Here is a 22,543-nt window from a genome sequence, read left to right as displayed (position 1 = left end):
ATACATTTTAACTTTTCAAATTGTATAGTCATAAAACTCTTAAAATTATGTTAAACTAATTTAATTGATTAAATTTTTAAAATATGTTTTGTTTCATATAGTATTAATGTTAATAATATATGGAAACTCTTGAAATTTTATAATTTTTAAAAATAAATTAAAACTCTTCAAATCTCGGAGTAATCAAATTTATAAAATTTTATAAGTTTCAATTTTAATTAATTAATTTTTTTTCATATATTCCAACATTAATTATATGATCCATCTTTTAGATCGCATAATTTCATTTTTAAATCTATATAATCCTATTTTAAATATACATAATTTTCAATAAGATGTATTCTAATATTATCTATTAATCTAATATAATTATAAAATAAAATTTATCCTTTGGTTTTTTAAAAAGTTCATTTCTATAACTTACAATAAATTGCATCATTATATTATTAGTATTAATTAAATCTAGTAATTTTTTTGATAAATTTTGTAAAAAAGATCTTCATATACAATAATCTAAACATTATTTTGTAATAAAAAAATTAAAATTTATATCTAGAATTCTTTTAAATATTATTGTTTAAATGTTTTAAAAATTTGTTTATATTAAATTACGTATAAACATTAATTATACATTAAAACCTTTTACATTTCTTAATGATTAGACTCTATAAATTTAACTTTTTATATTTCATAAATATTAGTATTAATTAATAATTTTTTAATAAAATATTAAATCAATTTAACTAAAAAAATTACCACTTGACAATTTATACTCAATCCACTTGTCAATACTTAAATTGGAGTTTAATATTATAGTATAATATATATTTAGATGGTTGTGGGTTTATCGGTCATTGATAAAAGGGTTTTTTAGCCAAATAACCAACTTACTCTAATATAATATTTTTATAATGTCTACATTTTCACATATGAAAACTACTGTACACGTTTAATATTATTACTTTTATACATGTGGTATATAAGCTACCCTAATAACACAAAAACTCACAAAATCATTACTTTCTCTCTCCTCATTCAATTATCTCTTTCTCTCAACTCCCGTTCTTTCTCCTCTTTCACCAGCGCTCAGTTTCACGATCAATGACTTATCGTTTTTATCATCGTCTTCGTCGTCATCTTCGCGAACTCCATCATCTTCTCTCGTCATCGTTGTCATCAACTTTGACTTCAGATCTACAATTTATTCATTGTTCTTCTTTTTTTTCTTTTTTTAGTTTTAAATTTGTACTGTTTTTTACCATTAAACATGTATGAAGATTATATTTAAAGAACATAATGTTAATTTCATGTTATGTAAAATAAATTTGTGGTTTTATGGAATAATTTTTTGTTATTTCTGCATTTTTTTCGTGTTTGGTTGTATTTCTGTGGTTTTTTATTCTGCAGCTCGATTTGTTGGTGATGGTTAATTGCTGAATTATTATAATGTTACAATGTTGTTGATTTTATGTTGATTTTATGTTGATTTTGTGTTGATTTTATGTTGATAATTAGTTGATATTTGCTTGATTTTAACATTGGAAAATTTTATTCTAAAAAAAATATTGGCAAATTAAATAATTTTATCCGTGCAATAAACTAAAAAAAAAAGCTTAACTAAGACTAGATAATGATATGTTACCATTATCATGTTGACATGTTGTTGATTTCTTGTTGATATTCTGTTGATTGTCACAGATTCTAAAAAAAAAATTATTTTTTATGTTGATATGTTGTTGATTTATTGTTGACATTATATTGATAAGTATTTCAGCTCTTGTTCATTTTCATCTTGTCCAGGCTAAAGCAGACAATTCACTAATAAAAATACAAGATAATGACGCTTTGCCTTTTTACTTTCAGATGAAGGAAAAAATTAAATCCAACACAATTTTCAATTTGCATTTGAAATTGAGAAAAAAATGTATTATTGTATGTATCGTCATCGAGATCAACGCAACAAAACGTCAACATAAATACAGAAGTCTGTGACCAGCAAGACAACTCAATAAATATTGATAAATCAACTAATGTTAATATCTACAATTCAATCTCAAACATTCTTCACTATGAAACATATACGGGATGAGCTGTTGACATGCAAATCGGCGTTGTCATTACTAAAAAAACATGCAGAGCACGAATATGATTGCAGAAAAAATTATTTATACAAATAATAGTACTGTAATTGAATTTCATATATTTGATAAAACAATTAGGAATTTGACTATAAATTTCAATTTTATGTTGACATGTTGATATAATGTTGATAACATGTTGATTTTTCAATCATTGAAAAAAAAATTAAAATTAGTCTTAAACTACTGTATTGATAAGCTGTTGACATGCTTTTGATATGTTGATTGTTTTTAACTTAAAATCAATCAATGTTTTCATTTTACAAACATCTTAACTAAATTAGCATTAATTGTTGATATCGTGTTGACATTATGTTGATAACTTGTTAATATGATAGTAGTAATTCTACGAAAGAACAAAGGTACAAAATATTTAAAATAAATGAATCAGATAAAGAAATTATCAGAGTAAGTAATCAAAATAATATGAAAAAATAACAACAAAAATTCAAATAAAAAAATATAATTATTCTTACATATAAAATCAAAAATATATTAAATATACACCAACACAATAGTTCACAAATTAAAGAAATCTATTTCAATATATTTTTCTTCCTCAATTTTATTCGCAGCTGCACAGTTCCTTTAAGATCACTTGTATAATTGTTTTTTAGTTTTCCACCTCTCATACCTAACTAAATTTTGACAAAGCCGGTTATGATACAATTTCATTTCATTCAACGAATATGACGAAGGAATAGGTTTGTAATCAATCGAGTGCTCGCCAAATAAGCGACATGTCAACAACAAAATCTTTTTTAGATTCATAGGTTCCAATGAGAGATTTATTCTATAAAGAACCAGAAGTTGACTTAGTCGTAAGTGACTGCTATAATAAACAACAAATCAACATCATATCAACAATATGTCAATATGTATATTAACAAAACCTGAAAAATTACAAACCAAAATCACAAATAACTACAAAAACAACAAATTACAAAACAGAGAATAATAATTTCAATAGAAGCAATAAATTGAAATAAACATTAACAAAACAAAAACAAAATCTAAATCAGTTTACAAAAAATTGAAAAAACATTAACAAAGCAAGAATAAAATCTAAATCAGTTATAAAATGTCACCAGTTCAAAAATAAAAGCATAAATCATATACAAAATCATTTTAATAACTGATTTCAAAATAAAATTGAAAACCTAGAAAATATACAAATCTAAATCAAATCAAAAACAAACACAGTTAACTTAAACTATAAGCAAAATCAAATTTCAATTGATAAAATACATGTACCGATTATAATCAGAGAACAAAAAAAAATTAAGAAAAAAAAGACACTCACCAGTATAAATCAGTGACAGAACGAGATAATAGAGAAGAAAACTAACACAGTAGTGCGGTAATGGAAGCGAAAGAATAAGAACCTGGAGAAACTGTGCTGGAATCGTGGAGAAGAAGGAGCCGCCAAAATTCAAGAGGAAAAAAACAGTAGGTAAGTAAAAATTCAAAGAAATTAGGTTACAATTTTGATTTTGGATCGTATGAAATGTAAATTTTGCCTTTAGACTATATAAAAATAGACTTTGGTCAATTTTCAATATATTGGGTAAAAGTAGGGGTGTAAATGAACCGAGCCGTTCGCGAGCAGCTCGGTGTTCGGCTCGATAAGAGCTCGGTTCATGTTCGTTCGTATTCTAAACGAACCGAGCTCGAACTTGATTTTATGTTCGTTAATATAAACAAGCCGAACATGAACATAGTGGTGTTCGGCTCGTTTATGTTCGCGAACAGCTCAAATAAGAGTTCATGAACAAGCTCGTGAACGAGCTCGATTAAGAGTTCGTAAACAAGCTCGTGAACGAGCTCGTATATAGTTCACGAACAAACTCGTTTACAAACTCGATTAGGTGTTCGCGAACTAATTCATATTTAGATTAATTTGTATAATTATGTTTCTAATTTATTCAGCTCATATTCGTGAACGAGTTCGATTAGATTGTTTTTAATTTATTTAGTTCATATTCGTATTTGTTCGTTTAAAAGTTCGTTCCGCTAAACGAGCAGGCTCACGAACAAGCTCGTTTAGTACTTATCGAGTTCGTTCGCGAGCTTGTTCGTGAACGAGCTCGTTTAGTACTTATCGAGATCGTTCGTGAGCTTGTTCACGAACTTGTTCGTTTAGCGGCTAAACGAACGAACACGAGCTGAACACGAACCGAACATGAACACTATAAAATTTAAACGAACCGAACATGAACACTCTGTTCAAAGCTCGACTGAACATGAACTGAACATGAACCGAACATGAACATCTTGTTCGCTAAACGAGCCGAACATGAACACTCCAAAACTCGGCTCGACTCGCTTCATTTACACCCCTAGGTAAAAGGCCCTTGATAAAAACTAAAAGTGGCAAATTTTTGATTTTGGACGGATTTGAATTTGGATAATTTTGAGTGATCAATTTTGTGTTTTATAGCAGGAAAACTAGAATGACGAAGGAATTTATTAACTCCATCACTGCAACGAAAGTCTAAAGATAGAAGACATTATAGCAATCCGATTTCCTTTATTCAGCTGTGCTCAGAATGTGCATATTCCTCCATTGATTAGTCTTCTATTTATGTTGGTTTATTTACCAATATGAAAGGGAATTACGCACTGTGTGCAACACTTTGAGTGCCCTTCTTTTCACATTGATTCATTTATATTATCTTTCTAACATCAAAATCGATATGTAATTGTTTATGTATAGATTGCCCGGCTGCCACGATTCCATGAACAAACGCTCACCCCATATAAATGAGCAACGCCCGAGCTCTTCAGCCGTGCTCATATTCCTTCATCAGTCGTCAGCCGTGCTCATATTCCTTCATCACTCGCAAATGCTTGTCTAAATCAAATTTTTAGTTGGGCCAATTTAAAAGTATGAATCCCAAAGCTATTTCGCACATGTGCTTACCTTAGTTCTTTAAAGTGTGAATTTTCTAGTTTATGAAATGATATTTTCCGGACTTCAGGAATTATAGTTCAGTCATTCTTGCTTACTTTAAAGATTGAGAAACTATTACCGGCGGCCGTGACTATGAATTTCTCATGTTTCAACTTGTTTTTGCAGCGTATATTTAAAGAGACAATAGCATCAATCTCCATCTCCAACAACAGAAATATGTTAAAGCTTGATTCTTGTATAAAGTTCGATCTTTTAATGCCTGTTTCCTGCAAAGTTCTACCTAATCCTACTCAAGAAACTACACTAGCGATTGGACTTGCGGGAGTAATGAATACTAAAACAATTATTAAACCAATAACAACAACAGTAGAAAATGCTAAACTTAGCGTGAAAGCATATTAATCTGGTCTGAATCTTACATACAAATGGCTGGCCATTACAAAAAACTATACAGAATTTGGACAAACAACAAACGATAACCTTATTGAATATCTTCACAAAGAAATGGCAATTTAATGACTGATCAAATGCCCGGAGAGCTGAGAAGAGATTACATGCCTGCAGCCTGGTATCCAACCATTAGGAGATAAGGTTCCAAACAAAATGATGCAACTTGTATGAATAACAGGAATTGTGGCCCCAAATACTAAAATCCAAACAAAACTCCTATGCTAAAGCTAAGAAGCTACAAACCACAAAAAAGTAGTCCCCAAATACTAAAATGACATACCTCTTTTCAGGCCTATATTCTGCTTATATCACGACCAAACACAAGAGTTGTGCCCCAGTTGATAGCTACGTAGAATCTGTTCCTCCAGCTTATTACACGGGTCAGATATGCAGAACGCCATATAAACCAACTTGAAAATCCTGCCAGAGATATTCCTTTGCCCTCCTGCCAAAATGGTAAGTTGTCGAATTTTAACTCTATAGCTTAAGCCAAAAGGGTATTCAGTGAATGCATACTCACTTTACTCTGCCTAAGATCAACAAGAGCTTTATATCTCCCAATAGTTGCCATGCTTCCCATATGTCTGTAAATAAATGCCTCCCCCAATTCTTCGTCTGCACAACTGTTTGCATGCCCTCCATCAGCTTTACCAATTCTGTTCAATAAACCTGCAAGATATTTGCCTTGTCGTTCTGCAACCTGTTTCAGTGAATTCAAAAGGAAATACGCTAAAGAACCAAGATAAATTTTTCAGAACAAAAAGAAACACACATAATGGGGGGTAAGAGACAATTATAGCAAAAGTAAAAGGAGACATGAGACACTTTAAGGAAATATTGTGATAGACAGCTCATCGTGCCCAATGGCTGATGCACACCATGTGGGCTGGTGAATGAACTAGATAAAAGCAGAGGAAGGAGCACGTGAGCCAGCTCTACGGCCAGCTCAACCAAGGTGAGCAGTGAGCCGGTTCATGAACTGTCTCTAGCTGGAAGATTGGCTTCTTCATATGGTTCAACAGCCCGTATGAGACAGTGAGCTAACTGTCGAACCAGTCCTAGTGTGGCAGGCTGAATAAGGACTTCGAGTATTCCTTGTTGTGGAACCAGTTTTCAGAGTCAAAATAATTATGGATTTGAACATGGGTAATCGAGTAAAGTGTACTATGAAAAGTTTTAATATAATACTTGATAATATAACCATACTATAACTCTACTCTTGTGGTAACATAATTACCTCTCTATCAGTGGATGTGGATCACATTGATCCAACAACACAAAATTTAGTGTTCTTGAATGTTCCTTTTCTCTTGTTTAGTTTTATAATTTTTTACAGCATATACAACAACAGGATGTAAAAACGAAAATCATGGAGTGGAGCAAAAAATGCACTACCTGCCGGCAACTTCCAGAAATTAAAAAGCGAGAAGTTTGGACAATTGATGCAACTGGATTTATTTAGGAATTCTCAAGCATAATTAAAATTTCAAACTTAGCAGTTTCCATAGTTTAGCAGCCAAAACATGATGAAATGAGATCTAAATGACTTTTCTTATTTTAGATTACCTGAGCCAAAGCTGGAAGAACTGGTTTACCGGTACTTTCTAGAAACCCACTGCAGTCACCAATAGCAAATACATCTGGCACAGAAGGGACTCTTAGCCACTGATCAACACCGATCCTGAATTATACTAATAATTGATTAAACAGACCTTGACAAAGCATAGTTCAAGACCGGAAATTGGCTTCGTATATGGAATGCGAAACAAAGATTAGAAAAATGACCCAAAACAACATCAGTTGTGTACTGTGGGGAAGATATACAGCCAGAAGGGAGATTAAATCAGAAAGTATAACAGCATACCATGCAAGAGATGTGCCATAGGAAAAGCAGTGAAATGATAAGTCCACTTTTGGAACCCCCACAATTTAAGAATTTTAGTTCTTAAGAAATTTTTCACAGCACGGACAATGTCACAACTCTTTCCATTTTTTGAAAATCACATATGGAGGAATTACAACATTTCCAAAGACACTACAAATGCTGGTATTCTAGAAAACATGTACCTTCTAAAATAATAAAAAAGATGATATTGAAGATGCCAAAACACTTACCTTCCACCTGGAGATTTTGGGAGGTCCAGAGATTTCACAAGAGGTGAGGGTCCAACACCGGTAGACCAAACCAATAGACCATATGGAACCTCTGAGCCATCACTTAGAATTAGCTTCTGAGGTTTAACATCTTTGACAATCCCACGGACAAGGCGGACTCCTGACTGAAGGAAAAGAAGAATTGATAAACGGTGAGAAATGCCAAGTGTATTCCGACAATCAAATGACCGAGTTATATATCCACGAGTATTGTGTTTACAGAAAACAGCATGCACAATAAGTTTATAATGGAACAATTCCATCTGATGCCAAAAGGAAAAATCTGAAGTGCACTTCATATAATACAAGATGTTTCCAAATCCTTTCACAGGGATGGAAGTAATCTTCTTACTTAAGATATAACTTCCAGGGAACACATTGTAAACAGTTAGTTTTCTGTGAGTAAATAGAATAAATTATTCAGAGAGAAGTAAGCAAATTTTTAGTCGGTTAAAGATTTCTTACCTTTGTCAACTGCTTAGTAGCATAGTGACGGAGGCGATCATCAAAGGAAGATAATATCTCATTCGCCTGTGAATAATAAGCAATCTGATTAATTCTGCGATGCAATAATAACAATTCAGATATGGGAAGTAGGCGAAATAAAAGTCCTATGATGTGCTAGTACTAGAACAATTAGCAACCACAACGAAAGCATTCCTTTTAGCAAAGATAGTGTAAGCACACTACACATTATAACATTAAAACTAAGAATGAGGAAACCTCAATCAGCGTGACATGGATATAATCTTTGACATGGGCATATCGTTGGCGAACGTCTCTCATGATAAAATCACTGAGTTCACCACTGAATTCAACTCCTGTGGGACCACCTCCTACAACAACACAGTGTAACAGTCTGCTCTTCTCTTCTTCGGAAATACCTGAAAAACCACATTATACAATATAAAGTGTATAGGACGAAGAAGAGAAAAGGAGCAGTTGGTAAAATAGATGGAAAGCACAAAGGGGTTAGTCTGCTTACCAGGCACATCAGAAAGCATCAAGTTGAGGAGTAGCTTCCTCCGAATTTCTTGAGCATGGTGAACTTCACGAAGAAAAGTAGCATGCTCTTTGACACCATGTATCCCAAATGTGGTGGCGTCAGCTCCCAATGCTATTACCAACTTGTCATAGTATATATTGAACTTCCAAGGATCCACGGAACTTGATCCATCGGTAGCAGTCTCGCAATGCACCTTACATATTAATTAATTAAGTCAAAATTTCATATACATCTGGAAGAAAAGTGAGGCACATTTGATTTTTCTAATTAAATATTCATTTACATAGATAAAGAAGCCTACTTTGTCCAAATATGAATTTGGATAGTTGTGCTGATCAGATATGAATTACGTATGTAAGATTGCAGAGCAAAATTTAGAAAAAGAGTAAGTTCTTTGTACTAAAAAAAGAAACATCTAATCCAAAAAAAATCCAAACCTACTTTATCAATTTTAATCATAGTTCAAAATTATGTTATATATTATTTAAATTTTCAACATCATTAATTTATAAACTAGTAATTTATGCAGCTCCAATTTGTGAGAGTGAACTATAACTAAAACAGAATACTTTAAATCAAACTGAAATTGATTAACTTCGAAGTTAGACCATGTTTGTTTGGTTTATGGAATTGCTATTCTTTCCTTTTTACTTTTTGAGGGAAGGGTTTATTCCACAAAATTATGGAATAGCAATTCTATAGAATAGCTATCCTTTGAACCAAATACGGAATAGTTATTCCATGAACCAAACGGCCTTAAGAGTTAGAGCATAAAATCACAAAGAAGAGAAGAGAAAAGCAAAGAAAGTTTTATGAAAAGATAAATGATTAAAAAAAGAAAGGGAAGGGGAGAATACGAGATGGTTGTGAGTATCAAGAGCGGTGGAGTTGGCGAGAAAGAAAAAGCAGCCGGGTTCGGTGGAAATGGCAGGCTGAATACGGGCGATGGGCTCGGCAACAGACCTGAACTCGAGGGTGCCGACGCAAGTGGAAGCGAGGAGAGGAGTGAAGACCATGTGATTCCGAGGGGAAACGCACACCACATCGTACAATTTGGTGTCTATGCCCTTCATCACCCGACACCCTGCCCATCCTGACCCCAGCACCACCAACCTCGGCTTCTCACCAGGCTTCGTGGGCCCAAGGCCTGCATACTGGGGAGGAGACGGTGAAGGGGTGGAGAAATGGTGGCAGTGGAAGAGGGAGCTCAATACGAAATTTGGAAGTGATTTAGTGAATGAAGAAGATGATGATTTGATTGTTGAGATTCGGATTAGATTTGTAAGCCAAGACATGACTGCAATTGCATCAAAAAAATCTATCTATCTGTAACTTGAGTATGTAGTCCGAGTGGCTAAGTAGATTTTTTTTTCCTTTCCTTTGAATAAGGAATGATGCGATGAGTCAGCTTTTGAATTCCACGTGGCACTTGTTAGTGCAATACGACCCTTTTGTTCTGTATCTTTCTTCCCAGAAAATAAAGCTCATTCCTTGTTTTTCTTCTTTACATGTCCATATTTAAGAAGCTTAGTTTACGTCTATATATTCAGGCAAACAACTATCCGAAGTTTCAAGTAAAGTACACCATTAAATTAGAAGAAAAAAAGAAAAAGAAAGCTCATGAACCTCAATCATGCATGGAGTCCAATACAATTTTAAGCACACATGCTTTTAAAAAATTCGCATACAAAGTTCAAACACAATTCATGTCTCTCTTTAGATCATAAGAAACAAAGCATGTCATAATATCAAGAACATAAAAAGGTACATACTTAAACTTCCAAATTATGTAGACTCGTGTATTTCCATGCACAGAAGGAGCGGTAGACATAAAATATATCAGAGTCTTCATATACAGTCCAGCAAGTCATCATCTTTTCTTGAAACCATACTTCTTGCGCTCGTAGAACAGATCTGTTTTAGCACTGCCTAAATTAACAATTTTTGGGCACCCATCCCTATCTTTCTCCTGCTGTGTGCACTCTTTGCAGTAGTAGGCATCCGAGATGCCAACGCCACCACAGATTACACACCGACCTTGGAAAGATCCGTAGTTGCACTCATCACAGATTCGCACAAGGGTACAAGGGCGCACATAGGAATCACAGATTACACATTTCCCATCATCTTTCTCACAAAGTCGTCCAATCGCAATTCCAGGCTGCTTACGGCACATGATCAAATCAGGATGATGCTTGGCCATACTTCAGGTCCTGGTACCAAACCTATATACAAGGCAACAAAGAATGTTACTACTTTCTTACAGGTGAAAGAGCAATGCAAGAATCAAAATGATAACTGATAAAAGAGATAAAATGCACAGACCAAATCGTGTACTCACAAAGTAACTGATGATTATCATCATGATTCATGAGCATGCACCTCGTGTAGCTTTCAAGATAAAAATTCAAAATATTGCATATGTGATGGAAAATTAGAGCAACATCTGAAAAAAAATGAACATCTATGGACAGTATGTCTAATAGTAACCAATAAATTTCTACATAGGATCTACTCCAACAACTTATAAGGCTCAAAATGCATGAATAGGGTCCTAAGTTATAGGCTGAAGCTCAAATAATGAACTGAAATAAGTTAGCCTGCCGCAGTTCAAATTCTTGAATCAAGGAGAAATGTGAGGCTCGGATAACGTGTGTGAGTAACAAGGCTTAATTACGATACAAGCGAAGTGAAAGAGCTAATAACATAGTAATAATGAACAGTCTAGTTTACATCACAGTGAGGAAGTCATTTTTGCAATAAACTCTACAGTAACAAAGACAGTGTATGGTCATCAAAAGTAATCCAAACCATTATCTCGACCAAAAACAGAGCTGAGTGTGTCTACCAATCATATAACAATGCGTTGTTGCTGTAATAAGAAGCTATTCTATTTTCACACAAATTTTTGTTTCAAGAGAAAAGCAAACCCTAATCTATCAACACCACACCCCCATACACAATCAAATTTTAACAATGAAAGTTTAGCAATCTATTTTTGCCACAAAGATTTAACGCAGTACCCTAACTCTAACATGATTAATCAAAAAACACACAAACCAAAAAGCGGCTAACCTTTTCGTTCAAACGTTCTGAAGACGGGAACAAAAGAAACGAAGCACAGCTTATTAAATTGGGAGAAATGTGATATTATACCAACAATATATATGATGGGTTTTAAGGTTTTTTTGTCCTAGTTCCACTTTAAAGGCCTATTTACTATTTTAAGCCCAATCTTCATTCCTTTTTTACAATACAATTACACACTTTTAAAAAAGTAATTGTGAATATGCTTATTCACTTTAACCAAAATAATTTTAATTTTTTTTTATAAAAATACTCAAATCTTTGTAATCTTTATGTTGTTTTCTTTATTTAAAAACATACAAAAATTACACTATTTCTTCTCATTTTCAATTTTTTTTGGACTTTTCTTTTTTCTCTTAAATATATATCTACTAGTTGTAAGCCCGCACATTTGTGCGGAATCAGATTTATATAAATTAAATTTTAAAAAATCCAATATTATTTTATAAATCTGTAAGAAAATTAGCTATAATAAAAAAAAAATCAAGCATAGCTATTTTTAAAAAAATTAATGTAAATATAATTTAAATAAATTATTCTTAATTACAAAAAATATATAATCTAAGCATGTATATGTTTTTATACATATAATTCTAATTGTATAATAATGTCTTAATTAGATTTTTTTTGACAAAATGGAACTGAGAGACACGTAAATGAAAACAGTTCTGCCATATTAAGAGAATGGTCACATTAATTTTAAAAAATAGCCCTAAAATAACCATAATGCCGAAAAAAAACAATAACCATGAATTACACAGACACCAATAAAAAGAAAACTAATGTAATTCTAACGAAGTTTTTTTTGCTACAAATAAGAAAAATATTAAGAATTAAAAATTAGCTAATAATTATAACTTTTAAATATTTAAATTTAGTTTTCATAAAAATGTACATTTAGTATAAGTATTTTGTTCAAATTATAAAACCAATGAGAATTATTTTTTGATAATATTTATTAAAAATAAATTTAGTCTTTTATCTAAATTGGGAACTCATGAGAAGGCTCCTTCAGTCCTTTCGATGATTTTTAATATTAATATTTTTAAAAAAATAACTTTTATATTAGGTAAAATAAAATAAAGCATAATTTTAAAATCATTAAAATTAAATAAATATTTTTTATAACATGTAAATTTGTCAAAATTTTAGATTAATTTTATTTTCAAAAAATTAATAAATGATTTGTAGAGATTAGAAGGTAATATATAGTTAACACTATAAAGTGTAGAGAGTTAATATAGATTACAACACTATAATAGGTAGAGATTAGAATTTAATATAGATTAGAACACTCATTAAAATAAGGTCAAATCTCAAAAAATACCAAATTTTTGAAATTTTTATCAGTTATGACCAAACTTTTCAAATTTTGCAAATATATTAAAACATAAGTGATTTAAAAAAAATGGAAACTGATGAGAATGCTCTTTTTTGTGAGAATTAATGAGAAAATTCTATTTTGTGAGAATTAATAAAAGACCTTCATTGGTCCTCTCAATTTTATAAGTAGTAGTCATAAACCCGTGCGTTTGCGCGAAATTAAATTATTTAATTTAAATGATGATTTTATTAAAACATACAAAGACTGTTAAAAAAATTAATACATACTTTACATTGTATTTTGCATCGGGATTTGATTTATTTCTCTCTAATAATTACTTTTATTAGTATGTTCAAATAATTTTGCGAATCGAATACCATAAATCTCAGTATTTTACGATTTACATCAAAATTGTTTGTGTGATATGGTTCTTTTATAATTTTTAATAGAATTTATATTTTTTTCCTATCATAAAATATGTGTTCGATAACTGCATATTTTTTTATAAGATTGTTTTAAATTAAAAAATTCTTGTAGTCTTTTCTGCATTTTAAAGATCATCTTTAATATAAAATTTTTTATTGGAGATGTTTAGATAGCATCTTATAGATAAGAGTAATATTTTTAATTTGCGTCCAATGAACTCCCTCATATTGACATTTTATTTTACTTGATTTTCACAAGTATTAATAATTATATTTAGTTTCGTTTATTTTCATTTTTAATATATTTATTTATTCAATTCATATAAAAACGAATTATATTCCGAAAAAAAAAATAACAAACTTAATTGTCTCTATATATACACAATGACGGAGGAAGAGGTTGGTTGAGAATGGCTTTGGCTCTCCTTAAGTTTTGAAAATAGCTAAATTAATAAATGGAAACTTTTTTTTCTTTTGCAATTTGAGCCTCTCAACTTTTAAAAGTTATCTCTTATATATATATTGCATATTACTTTGGCCTCCCGATATAAAAAAATTTAGTTCTGCCATTGTGTATACATATACAAATTATTTCACATATGTAGAAAAATGTTAGAATATCAAATTAATTTAAGTTAAGCTATACTTTTAAAAAATCAAATCTTTAATATTTTAAAAAGTGAAAAAAAAAATACAAAAAAAAAAACTACCAGTAATAATTATTAAATCAGTCCACAATTATAAAACAAAAAAACTACCTTATTTTGTAAATATTCAAGTTGTTCTGAATGTTAGTGGCCATCATTGATAAGTTTGTTTTTCTAAAGAGTAGATTACTGTTAAGTATATTTTCCATAGCAGTAAATTCTATCTTATAGTAGTGAATTTTTTTTAATCGTAGTAATAAATTTTTTGAGATGAAGTTGATATACATTAAAAGTGATATAACAAATAATTAAATCTAAATAAGTGTTTTAGAAAAAATGGAAACTAATGAGAATGGTTTATTTGGTGAGAATCAATGAGAGTGCTCTGTTTTGTAGGAATCAATGAGAGGGCTCCGTTGGTCCTCTCAATTATATAAGTATATAGATATATAGATAGATACTATACTATAAAGCTGAGCTTCAAAATAAGTTTTAACATCATCAAGCCAAGTGGACTCTTGTGGTTCAGCCAAGTGAACTCTTGTGGTTCAGCCATGTGGACTAATATTAACTTAACTCCTATTTAATTAATTTTTTTAAAAGAAAAATCACTCTTTCATTTGCATAACTTTTCAATTTCCAAAATCCTTCAAAATCTTTTATCTTTAACTTCTTTATCATCACTCTCTCAATCATTGAACCCTCTCTTAAATATCAATAATTACTCTAAAACGGTTAAAAATATTCTTAAACATACAAGCCATCTGCGGGTATATATTTGAGCTTCAAGCGAACCAATAATTATCAAATTCTCCATCTTTCACACAATAATAAAATCACTCAGCTATGTGCTTCTAATTCAGTCACAGGCTGCACCAAATTGGGATCAAGAGAATGTGTATTTACGGTTTCTATTATTTCGTTGTTGTAGGTTCAGTCACAAGATGTACACGACAAAGTGACTAACTATGAAATAAAGATAAAGATCATCATCAATTTTGTTTTGACTCTCAAAATTGTTATATTCTGACCCTAACTTTTTTTTGCTTATAATTTTACATTTCTTGAAGAACAATTAGGTTTTTTATAACTTAGAAAGGAATTTTTTTGCTTGTAATTTTGTGTTTCTATTTATTAATAACAATTATTTTTTTTTGTTTTCTTTCTATCAGTTCTTTTGAACATATTTATCAGTTTTAAATGAAAAGGTTGGCTTTTACTTTTACATTTGAATGGGTTTAATTTTTTTTAATTGCTATATTGTATTTTGTTCCAATAGTTTAATTAGAATCATAATAATAATTTTTATTATGATGAATAAAAATTATATCACATCTTAATATATTATAACATTAAGCCATTTAGAGAGAATGAACAAAAATATATCAAATGGCACATCAAAATTTTATCAAGTCGCTCTCTTTTTTTATTAACTTTCTATTTGTTAAAGCATTTCATAATTATTACAAATTAATAATACAAGAACACTTTTCAAATTCTATAACTTATAGCCATTAATAAAAACTCTTTAAATCCATTAAGCATAAAAATATATGATATATACTTTTTACATTCCATAACGTATAGATGTTGATATAGAAAACTCTTCAAATTCATTGATCATAAAAATTTAAATATTAATTATATTTTAATAATTTTTTTTTATATTTCATAACTTCATAAATTTTACGGTTATGCAATTGAAGGAGTTCTTATCGATGTTTATAAATTATTAACTTTTAAGAGTTTTGACATAATATTTATTTTATTAAATACTAAACAAATATATTTAAAAAAATAAATAAATTCAAATTTAAACTAAAAGAAGGTTAAAAGAGTTTTGACATATTATTAATTTTTATTAAATTTGAAATAATATAAAATTTAAAATTTTAAAAAATTATAAAAAAATTATAAAACTATTTAATTTCATCCGCACAACGTGCAGGCATCGACCTAGTTTTTACTATTAGTATTAGACATGAAGAGTATAAAGAAGAAATATTATCTTAAAAAAATAAAAAACAATTAAACGGGAGTCAAGAAAAAAAGATAGCCCACATCTTATGTATCTAGAATTATGTTCTATATCCCACCAATAATCCCCTATAGATTAATATATATATATGCAATTTGACAAATAAAAGCTAAGATGTTCACCGAGAAATGGTGAGTGGTGAGGCATGATGGGGACAACTAACATTTTCAAGTACAATTTTTATGCATTATGTTATACAAGAGCGCCCCTTTTTCACATTAATTTCTTAATTCCATATTATTGTATAACTATTCATTTCTAATCTACGAATGGAATTGTCAAAAGTGATAGTTTTGGTCCGATTTCATTAAATATGTGTATTATAGGAAAAGAAAAAATCATAGATGGCGTCACCTAGGCTTATTTTAAAGCCACCTTCTTTCACGATCGGCCTGGCAATCAAACGACAAAAAGCATTGAATTGAAAGCTGTCACCTTGTTTTTATAATGAATAATGAATAATGAATAATGAATAATGAATATAATGCATAATGAATTGTTAATGGCTGCATTAATGATTTGTTTGTGGTGTACCAAAACCTTGGGCCTCGAATCTCAGCAAGCTCTTGCTTGCATTGCATTGCATACTTCGTCAAACACAAACCCTATGAATATGCAAAAGTAAACTCTGACTTTTTATGCACATTTGCTTCTTCCTTGGCATCATCTAACTACTCCAACCAACCAGATTATGTCTCACTTCTCCCCTTCCTCTTCGTCATCATGAAATTCCTTGTCTACATAATTCTTGCAGCATTGTTTTCCTTCACTGCTCCCATCCAATTGTTTGAGTATTACCCGCAGGAACGGGATTCATTATTGCAGCTAAGGAATTCCATGTCTTCCTCTCTGAATCTGCATGCAAATTGGACCGGACCTCCGTGTATTGGCAATTTGAGCAGATGGGTTGGCGTTGTTTGTTCGGATTGGCATGTCACCCACCTTCTCCTCCAAGGAATCCACCTCTCAGCTTCTCTCCCTCCGGCATTCCTACTCAACATCACTTTCTTGAACAAACTCACCTTTACAAACAATTCCATCTCCGGACCTCTTCCCAATCTCACCAATCTCCTTCATTTAGAGTCCGTATTACTCTCCTACAATCGCTTTTCCGGGTCCATCCCTCCCCACTACATTGAATTGCCAAATCTGAAGCAGCTAGAGCTTCAACAAAACTATTTACAGGGCCATATCCCTCCTTTCGATCAGCATACACTGACAGATTTCAACGTCTCTTTCAATTACCTTGAAGGTTCAATTCCTGAAACAAATGTGCTTCAAAGCTTTTCACGGAGTTCCTATGATCATAACTTAGATCTTTGTGGCTTTCCATTACAGCTATGTCCGGTTCCACCTCCTGCACCTACGATTGCGCCGCCACCACCACCTGCACCTACGATTGCGCCGCCGCCACCACCCATAAGTCCACCCAGAAACAGGAAAAACAAATTTCCAATTTGGAGCATTGTTCTAATTACAGTAGCAGCTGCCACAGTTACGTTCCTGCTTGCATTCATTGGCTTTTGTTGTTACAAGAAGGCCCATAGGAAAGAAGCAGAATCAGGTATGGTATATATTTCAGCTACCTTACCTATCCCATTATGTATGTATACACACCAATTAATTGGCACATGTGATACAGGGGAGACTCTTTCTGCAGGGTGGAAAGACAAGAAATTACCACTATCACAAAGGACAGAGGATCCTGAAAGAAGGGTGGAGTTGGAATTTTTCGACAGGAATATACCTGTATTTGACTTGGATGATTTGCTTAGGGCATCTGCACAAATGCTAGCGAAGGGGAAACTTGGAACAACCTACAAAGCAAACCTGGAATGTAATGCTGTTGTGGCTGTTAAAAGAGTGGATAATATGGATTGCCTGAGCAGGAAAGAATTTATCCAGCAGATGCAGCTGCTGGGAAAGTTGAGGCATGAAACCCTGCTTCCCATCATCTCTTTTTACTTCTCCAAGGAGGAGAAGCTGGTTATTTATGAGTTTGTACCGAATGGGACTCTGTTTGAGCTGCTGCATGGTATGTTTCTCTTTTGCTCCCTAATTAATCCAACATATGTCTCATATTAATCAGTATTTCCTTTCCTAAATTTGACAGATAACAGAGGCGTTGGAAGAATAGCGCTAAATTGGGGCGCGAGACTGTCTATCATAAAAGATGTAGCAACGGCTCTGGTTTTCCTTCACCAATCTTTGCCCCGTCACAAGGTCCCCCATGCCAACCTCAAATCATCTAATGTACTCATCCATCAAAATGGACCCCAAAGCTACCGTTCCAAGCTCACCGACTATGGCTTCTTCCCGCTTCTGCCTTCAAAGAAATTTTCCCAAAAGCTGGCAATGAGCAGGTCGCCTGAATTCTGTCAGGGCAAGAAGCTCACACACAAAACCGACGTGTACTGCTTCGGCATTATCTTGTTAGAGGTGATAACAGGGAGGATTCCAGACGATGACGATCTTTCCGACTGGGTTAAGAATGCTGTCGACAATGATTGGTCCACTGATATATTAGACGTAGAGATCATGGCCGCCAGAGAAGGACATGATGATATGCTTAAGCTTACAGAAATAGCTCTCCTTTGTACAGAGGATACGCCTGAGAAACGGCCGAAAATGGCCCAAGTATTGACAATGATACAGGAGATCGTTTAGCTAGGCCAGTACTTTGTCACAATTTCATTTTCATTTTCATTTTTACCAACTCTAACTTTTAGACAAGCAACCATTTCATTTTCTTGATTATATTGAAATAAGAAAACAACAGTGTATATAAAGACAAAGATTAGTTAATTAGAAAGTAGATTTGGTTGAAAAGTAAAGAGTTCATTCTTATCATAAACGATTATAGTAAGAAAGGGGATAAGAGATTAGAAAGTAGATCCAGTTGGAAAGAAAATGTAAAGCCCAGTAATACGTGTCGAGCAGAATGCATTAGGGGAGACCAAGTGTCCAATACTGTCCAACTCATCTTCAGCTAATTTAGGCTATAACGCCTACACTTTCTGCAAGTTTTGGTAGCTGAATTTCCATCGATCATATCGACATCATGCCTAGAAGATATGCATTAGGGAGGGCAGAAGAGGCCACCCACCCCGACTCCATCAGAGCAGCTTTAGCTGAATTCCTCTCCACTCTCATCTTTGTGTTTGCCGGTGAAGGATCCGTACTCGCTCTGGGTACGTATCCAAATTTAAGGTAATATTTATATACATATAGCTGAGTAACATGGGTCATTTGGTTTTGCAGACAAATTGTACAAGGAAACGGGACCCCCGGCTTCAGGATTGGTGATGGTGGCACTCGCGCATGCATTGGCACTGTTTTCTGCAGTATCCGCCAGCATCAACATATCAGGTGGCCATCTCAATCCTGCAGTTACCTTCGGCGCTCTGGTTGGCGGAAGGATCTCCGTTGTTCGCGCTTTCTATTACTGGATTGCTCAGCTTCTCGGTGCTATTGTGGCTTCTCTCTTGTTGAGGCTTGTAACTAATGGCATGGTACTCTTAGTTTGTGGTATAAATCTATAAACACACGCATCATTCAAGACTTGATTATATATATAACAATTTTGCAGAGACCAGTAGGATTTCATGTATCATCAGGGGTTGGAGAAGTGCATGGGCTGATTATGGAGATGGTAATGACATTCGGACTGATGTACACAGTGTATGCAACAGCGGTTGATCCTAAGAGAGGAAGCTTGGGCATCATTGCCCCTCTAGCCATTGGGTTCATAGTCGGGGCGAACATTCTAGTAGGGGGTCCTTTTGACGGAGCGTCAATGAACCCAGCACGAGCGTTTGGGCCAGCACTGGTTGGGTGGAGATGGAACAATCACTGGATATATTGGCTCGGTCCTTTCGTGGGAGGAGGCTTGGCGGCGCTCATATATGAATACATGGTCATCCCAACAGAGCCACCGCATCACACGCATCAGCATCAGCCTCTGGCTCCTGAAGATTACTAAATTCTTGCTGCTGCTGCTCAGATCATCATGTAATCTGTTTTTTCTTTCCGTTGAAGCTTGTCTTGTCTTGTGTTGTGTTGTCTGTTTCTTTTTCAAGCAGCTGCTTTGTTCGTGGACACTTGCGGCAGCTGTAAATAAATATGTATGCCTCGCACTGTTTAATTACTATTCAATGTGATTTTAATTTATATGTCAACTGTTAATACATTTTTTTTTAATCCCAATTGAATGTAATTTGGTTAAAAAACGATGATTTAGATTCCGAGAAATTCTTATATAGATTAAGTCCACCACGTCATTCGTAGATTAAACCAATCATGTCATAACATCTCATATTATTAGCTCGGTCCATCACGTCATTCGTGGACCGAGCCAATAATATAACGTCAAATCTTTTAATGATACCATATCATTAAAAGAAGAGAGAATTAGAGAATTACCTAAATAAAAAAAGTATTAGCAATTACCTAACATAAAGTTTGTACTTGACTTACATACCTATCCGTGTCAGCCATTTATTTTTATACCCTATCTTATTTGTTTTTATACCTAAAAATTACTCCAGCTGTTTTTATCATAACAAACTTCTTCTTTTTCCTCAAAATTTTCATCTCATCTTTTCTTTTTCAGATCTCAAATTTTTTCAAATTTCACTATTTTTTCTTCAATATTCTGTCAGATATTTTTGAATTAATGCTTCATTATTCAAATTCATACATTACGATCAATAAAAATTGTGGATTCAGTGAAAAAAAGGATATAGGATTGTTCAATCGAATTATTTTACAGTTTTAGTATGTTTAATTAGGTTTCAAAGATTTTCGAGATGTTTAAATAGTTTAAAATGTAATAAAAATTATATAACAGTTGCAAACTGTTTCATTCGCTTAAATTCAATTACGGTTTCAAATACAGTTTCAATTACGGTTTCAAACCGTTTACAAAGGTTTCAAACAGTCTAAAACAGTTTCTAAAAAACGTTTTTAAAGAGTCTAAAAATAACAGTTTCAAACAGTTTCAAAAAACAGTTTCGAACAGTATAAAATAGTTTCAAACCGTTTACAAAGGTCTCAAACTGTCTAAAACAGATTCTAAAAAATACTTTCCAATAGTTTATAAAATAACAGTTTCAAATAGTGGGTCGTTCTACAGTACAACTTAAGTTTAGGTACCACTGGCTCTCATATCCGTTAGATTATTTTTTGCTTAATTTCCTCCATTGATTATATGACCAGCTATTTATTCTGCCGGTGACATATTTAAGTCACAGTCATCTCTTATGTCTTTTCCCTTGTTCTAACAGTGTAGTCTGTCATCATCTTTTTCACCTGACTAAACTATTTCTCCTATCTACAGTACCACGAGCGTTCATCGCTCTCTGCCTTTGATTTTTCAATTGGGGACCTCCCCAAATTTAACCAGTTCAGTACAATCAAACGACTTCATCTGCCCCGGGCCAGTTGGATCATGAGATATCTTTGATTTTCTTTTTTAGATTTATTCCTATTGATGGAGGGGAAGCACTTTTGGAAGATCGAAGAACTCTCTACCCATTGGCAAATTTCTCAGTGTGCTCTCGTGGGTGCATTGGAGATGTCCATGTATATCAGTTGGTTAGAGTTTTTTCAACGGGCAATTACCAGACGGCATGAATAGCTTCAGACATTGAAATGGTAAGCAATACTTTGATGTTTCTGCGTAAAATATTATAGTTGTTAATTTGAATTTCAGTTTATTTGATGAATCATTATTTGGCTTTGTGAGGTTTTGGGATGAGGAATGAAATCACGTGGAAAAGGTGAGCTTTGAAATTGAGTTAGCTGCCATTGTCAATCAATGAATTTCCAGTTAGCGATGAAAGTGGTTGTTTTGAGATGTGCAGGCTCCATATGGCCCTCCATGAGTGATGTTACATGTGGTCTTCGTTTTCCTGGACAACGTTTTTGAGTAATAAGAGGAAGCTTATTATGTTCAGAGTATAAACGCATCTGCTGGTGTTGTTTGCATTATTGAATTTTATTTATCATGACTCCTTCATTCTTGTTTTTTTATTTTCATTTAGTAGGCTATTCTCCCTTTGAGGGGTAAAATTCTAAATGTAGAAAGAAAAGATGAAACTACAATGTACAAGAATCAAAAAATTCAAAATCTGTTTCTAAAACTCTTTTCAATATTGAAGTTGCAACATGAAATCTGCAATGTGTCATTTATTTTGGCCTTGAGGTTTTTGAAACATGGTACTATAATGTGGTACCTGCATAATAACATTCTGTTTGTGTACAAGTAGCATAATGCATATCAGAGAACAAAAAGTGCAAAGCAAAACACATGAAATGTTAATAAAAAAAGGTTATAATCACATATGATCAAAATTATAA

General features: G+C 32.6%; 4 protein-coding genes and 1 long non-coding RNA gene across 10 annotated transcripts in view; 3 read left to right on the top strand and 2 right to left on the bottom strand.

Moving 5' to 3' along the window:
* The window catches only part of LOC126653626 (internal alternative NAD(P)H-ubiquinone oxidoreductase A1, mitochondrial), a 43,489-nt gene extending 33,463 nt beyond the window's left edge, over positions 1–10,026 (bottom strand). For 3 of the 4 annotated variants that reach the window (XR_007632281.2, XR_008790909.1, XM_056106119.1), the window contains exons 1-6: positions 9,520–10,026; positions 8,642–8,855; positions 8,380–8,540; positions 8,122–8,187; positions 7,618–7,781; positions 7,069–7,183 (exon numbers count right to left, since the gene is read on the bottom strand). Coding sequence is in view for 2 of the 4 variants with exons in the window: in XM_056106119.1 (XP_055962094.1) it covers positions 7,069–7,183; positions 7,618–7,781; positions 8,122–8,187; positions 8,380–8,540; positions 8,642–8,855; positions 9,520–9,957 (1,158 nt within the window). In the remaining 2 variants the exon portion in view is untranslated. Of the gene's footprint in view, positions 1–5,419; positions 5,618–5,782; positions 5,948–6,022; positions 6,203–7,068; positions 7,184–7,617; positions 7,782–8,121; positions 8,188–8,379; positions 8,541–8,641; positions 8,856–9,519 lie in introns of those variants that run through there. The other variant, XM_050347564.2, reaches the window with a different exon arrangement.
* Positions 10,027–10,283: 257 nt separating this feature from the next.
* On the bottom strand, positions 10,284–11,845 carry LOC126653633 (PHD finger-like domain-containing protein 5A). Of its 2 annotated transcripts, none has more exons than XM_050347572.2 (2): positions 11,738–11,845; positions 10,284–10,887 (listed from the first exon to the last, which is right to left on the bottom strand). In XM_050347572.2, the coding sequence occupies exon 2, from the start codon at positions 10,863–10,865 to the stop codon at positions 10,533–10,535; it is 333 nt and encodes a 110-aa protein (XP_050203529.1). In that variant the 5' UTR covers positions 10,866–10,887; positions 11,738–11,845; the 3' UTR covers positions 10,284–10,532. The 2 variants fall into 2 exon arrangements, with proteins under 2 accessions (XP_050203529.1, XP_050203530.1); XM_050347573.2 differs by lacking the exon at positions 11,738–11,845 and adding an exon at positions 11,004–11,110.
* A 4,829-nt stretch (positions 11,846–16,674) lies between these two features.
* On the top strand, positions 16,675–18,858 carry LOC126653625 (probable leucine-rich repeat receptor-like protein kinase At1g68400). Of its 2 annotated transcripts, none has more exons than XM_050347562.2 (3): positions 16,675–17,747; positions 17,844–18,218; positions 18,297–18,858. In XM_050347562.2, exons 1-3 carry the CDS (start codon positions 16,907–16,909, stop codon positions 18,848–18,850), a joined length of 1,770 nt encoding a protein of 589 aa, XP_050203519.1. In that variant the 5' UTR covers positions 16,675–16,906; the 3' UTR covers positions 18,851–18,858. The 2 variants fall into 2 exon arrangements, with proteins under 2 accessions (XP_050203519.1, XP_050203518.1); XM_050347561.2 differs by having other exon boundaries at positions 16,676–17,747; positions 17,826–18,218.
* Positions 18,859–18,971: 113 nt separating this feature from the next.
* LOC126653628 (probable aquaporin TIP3-2) lies at positions 18,972–20,361 on the top strand. The gene is made up of 3 exons (XM_050347567.2): positions 18,972–19,374; positions 19,445–19,695; positions 19,773–20,361. Exons 1-3 carry the CDS (start codon positions 19,245–19,247, stop codon positions 20,163–20,165), a joined length of 774 nt encoding a protein of 257 aa, XP_050203524.1. The 5' UTR covers positions 18,972–19,244; the 3' UTR covers positions 20,166–20,361.
* Positions 20,362–21,368: 1,007 nt separating this feature from the next.
* Positions 21,369–22,326, top strand: LOC130015623 (uncharacterized). Its single transcript, XR_008790891.1, has 2 exons — positions 21,369–21,838; positions 21,930–22,326. It is a non-coding gene; the product is annotated as an uncharacterized LOC130015623 (long non-coding RNA).
* Positions 22,327–22,543: the final 217 nt, after the last annotated feature.

The sequence above is a fragment of the Mercurialis annua genome, linkage group LG6 (genome assembly GCF_937616625.2).
Source record: "Mercurialis annua linkage group LG6, ddMerAnnu1.2, whole genome shotgun sequence".
Classification (NCBI taxonomy): Eukaryota; Viridiplantae; Streptophyta; class Magnoliopsida; order Malpighiales; family Euphorbiaceae; genus Mercurialis; species Mercurialis annua.
Note: the sequence above shows the minus strand (reverse complement) of the source record. Positions and strands in the feature narration are given on the sequence as shown.

Excerpts from the sequence above, each read along its gene's own strand:
- LOC126653633 (XM_050347572.2), bottom strand. The coding sequence starts at position 10,865 with ATGGCCAAGCATCATCCTGATTTGATCATGTGCCGTAAGCAGCCTGGA.
- LOC126653625 (XM_050347561.2), top strand. The coding sequence starts at position 16,907 with ATGAAATTCCTTGTCTACATAATTCTTGCAGCATTGTTTTCCTTCACT. Across the intron at positions 17,748-17,825 it reads TAGGAAAGAAGCAGAATCAG|GGGAGACTCTTTCTGCAGGG; the intron begins GTATGGTATATA and ends CATGTGATACAG. Across the intron at positions 18,219-18,296 it reads TCTGTTTGAGCTGCTGCATG|ATAACAGAGGCGTTGGAAGA; the intron begins GTATGTTTCTCT and ends TAAATTTGACAG.
- LOC126653628 (XM_050347567.2), top strand. The coding sequence starts at position 19,245 with ATGCCTAGAAGATATGCATTAGGGAGGGCAGAAGAGGCCACCCACCCC. Across the intron at positions 19,375-19,444 it reads AGGATCCGTACTCGCTCTGG|ACAAATTGTACAAGGAAACG; the intron begins GTACGTATCCAA and ends TTGGTTTTGCAG. Across the intron at positions 19,696-19,772 it reads GGCTTGTAACTAATGGCATG|AGACCAGTAGGATTTCATGT; the intron begins GTACTCTTAGTT and ends ACAATTTTGCAG.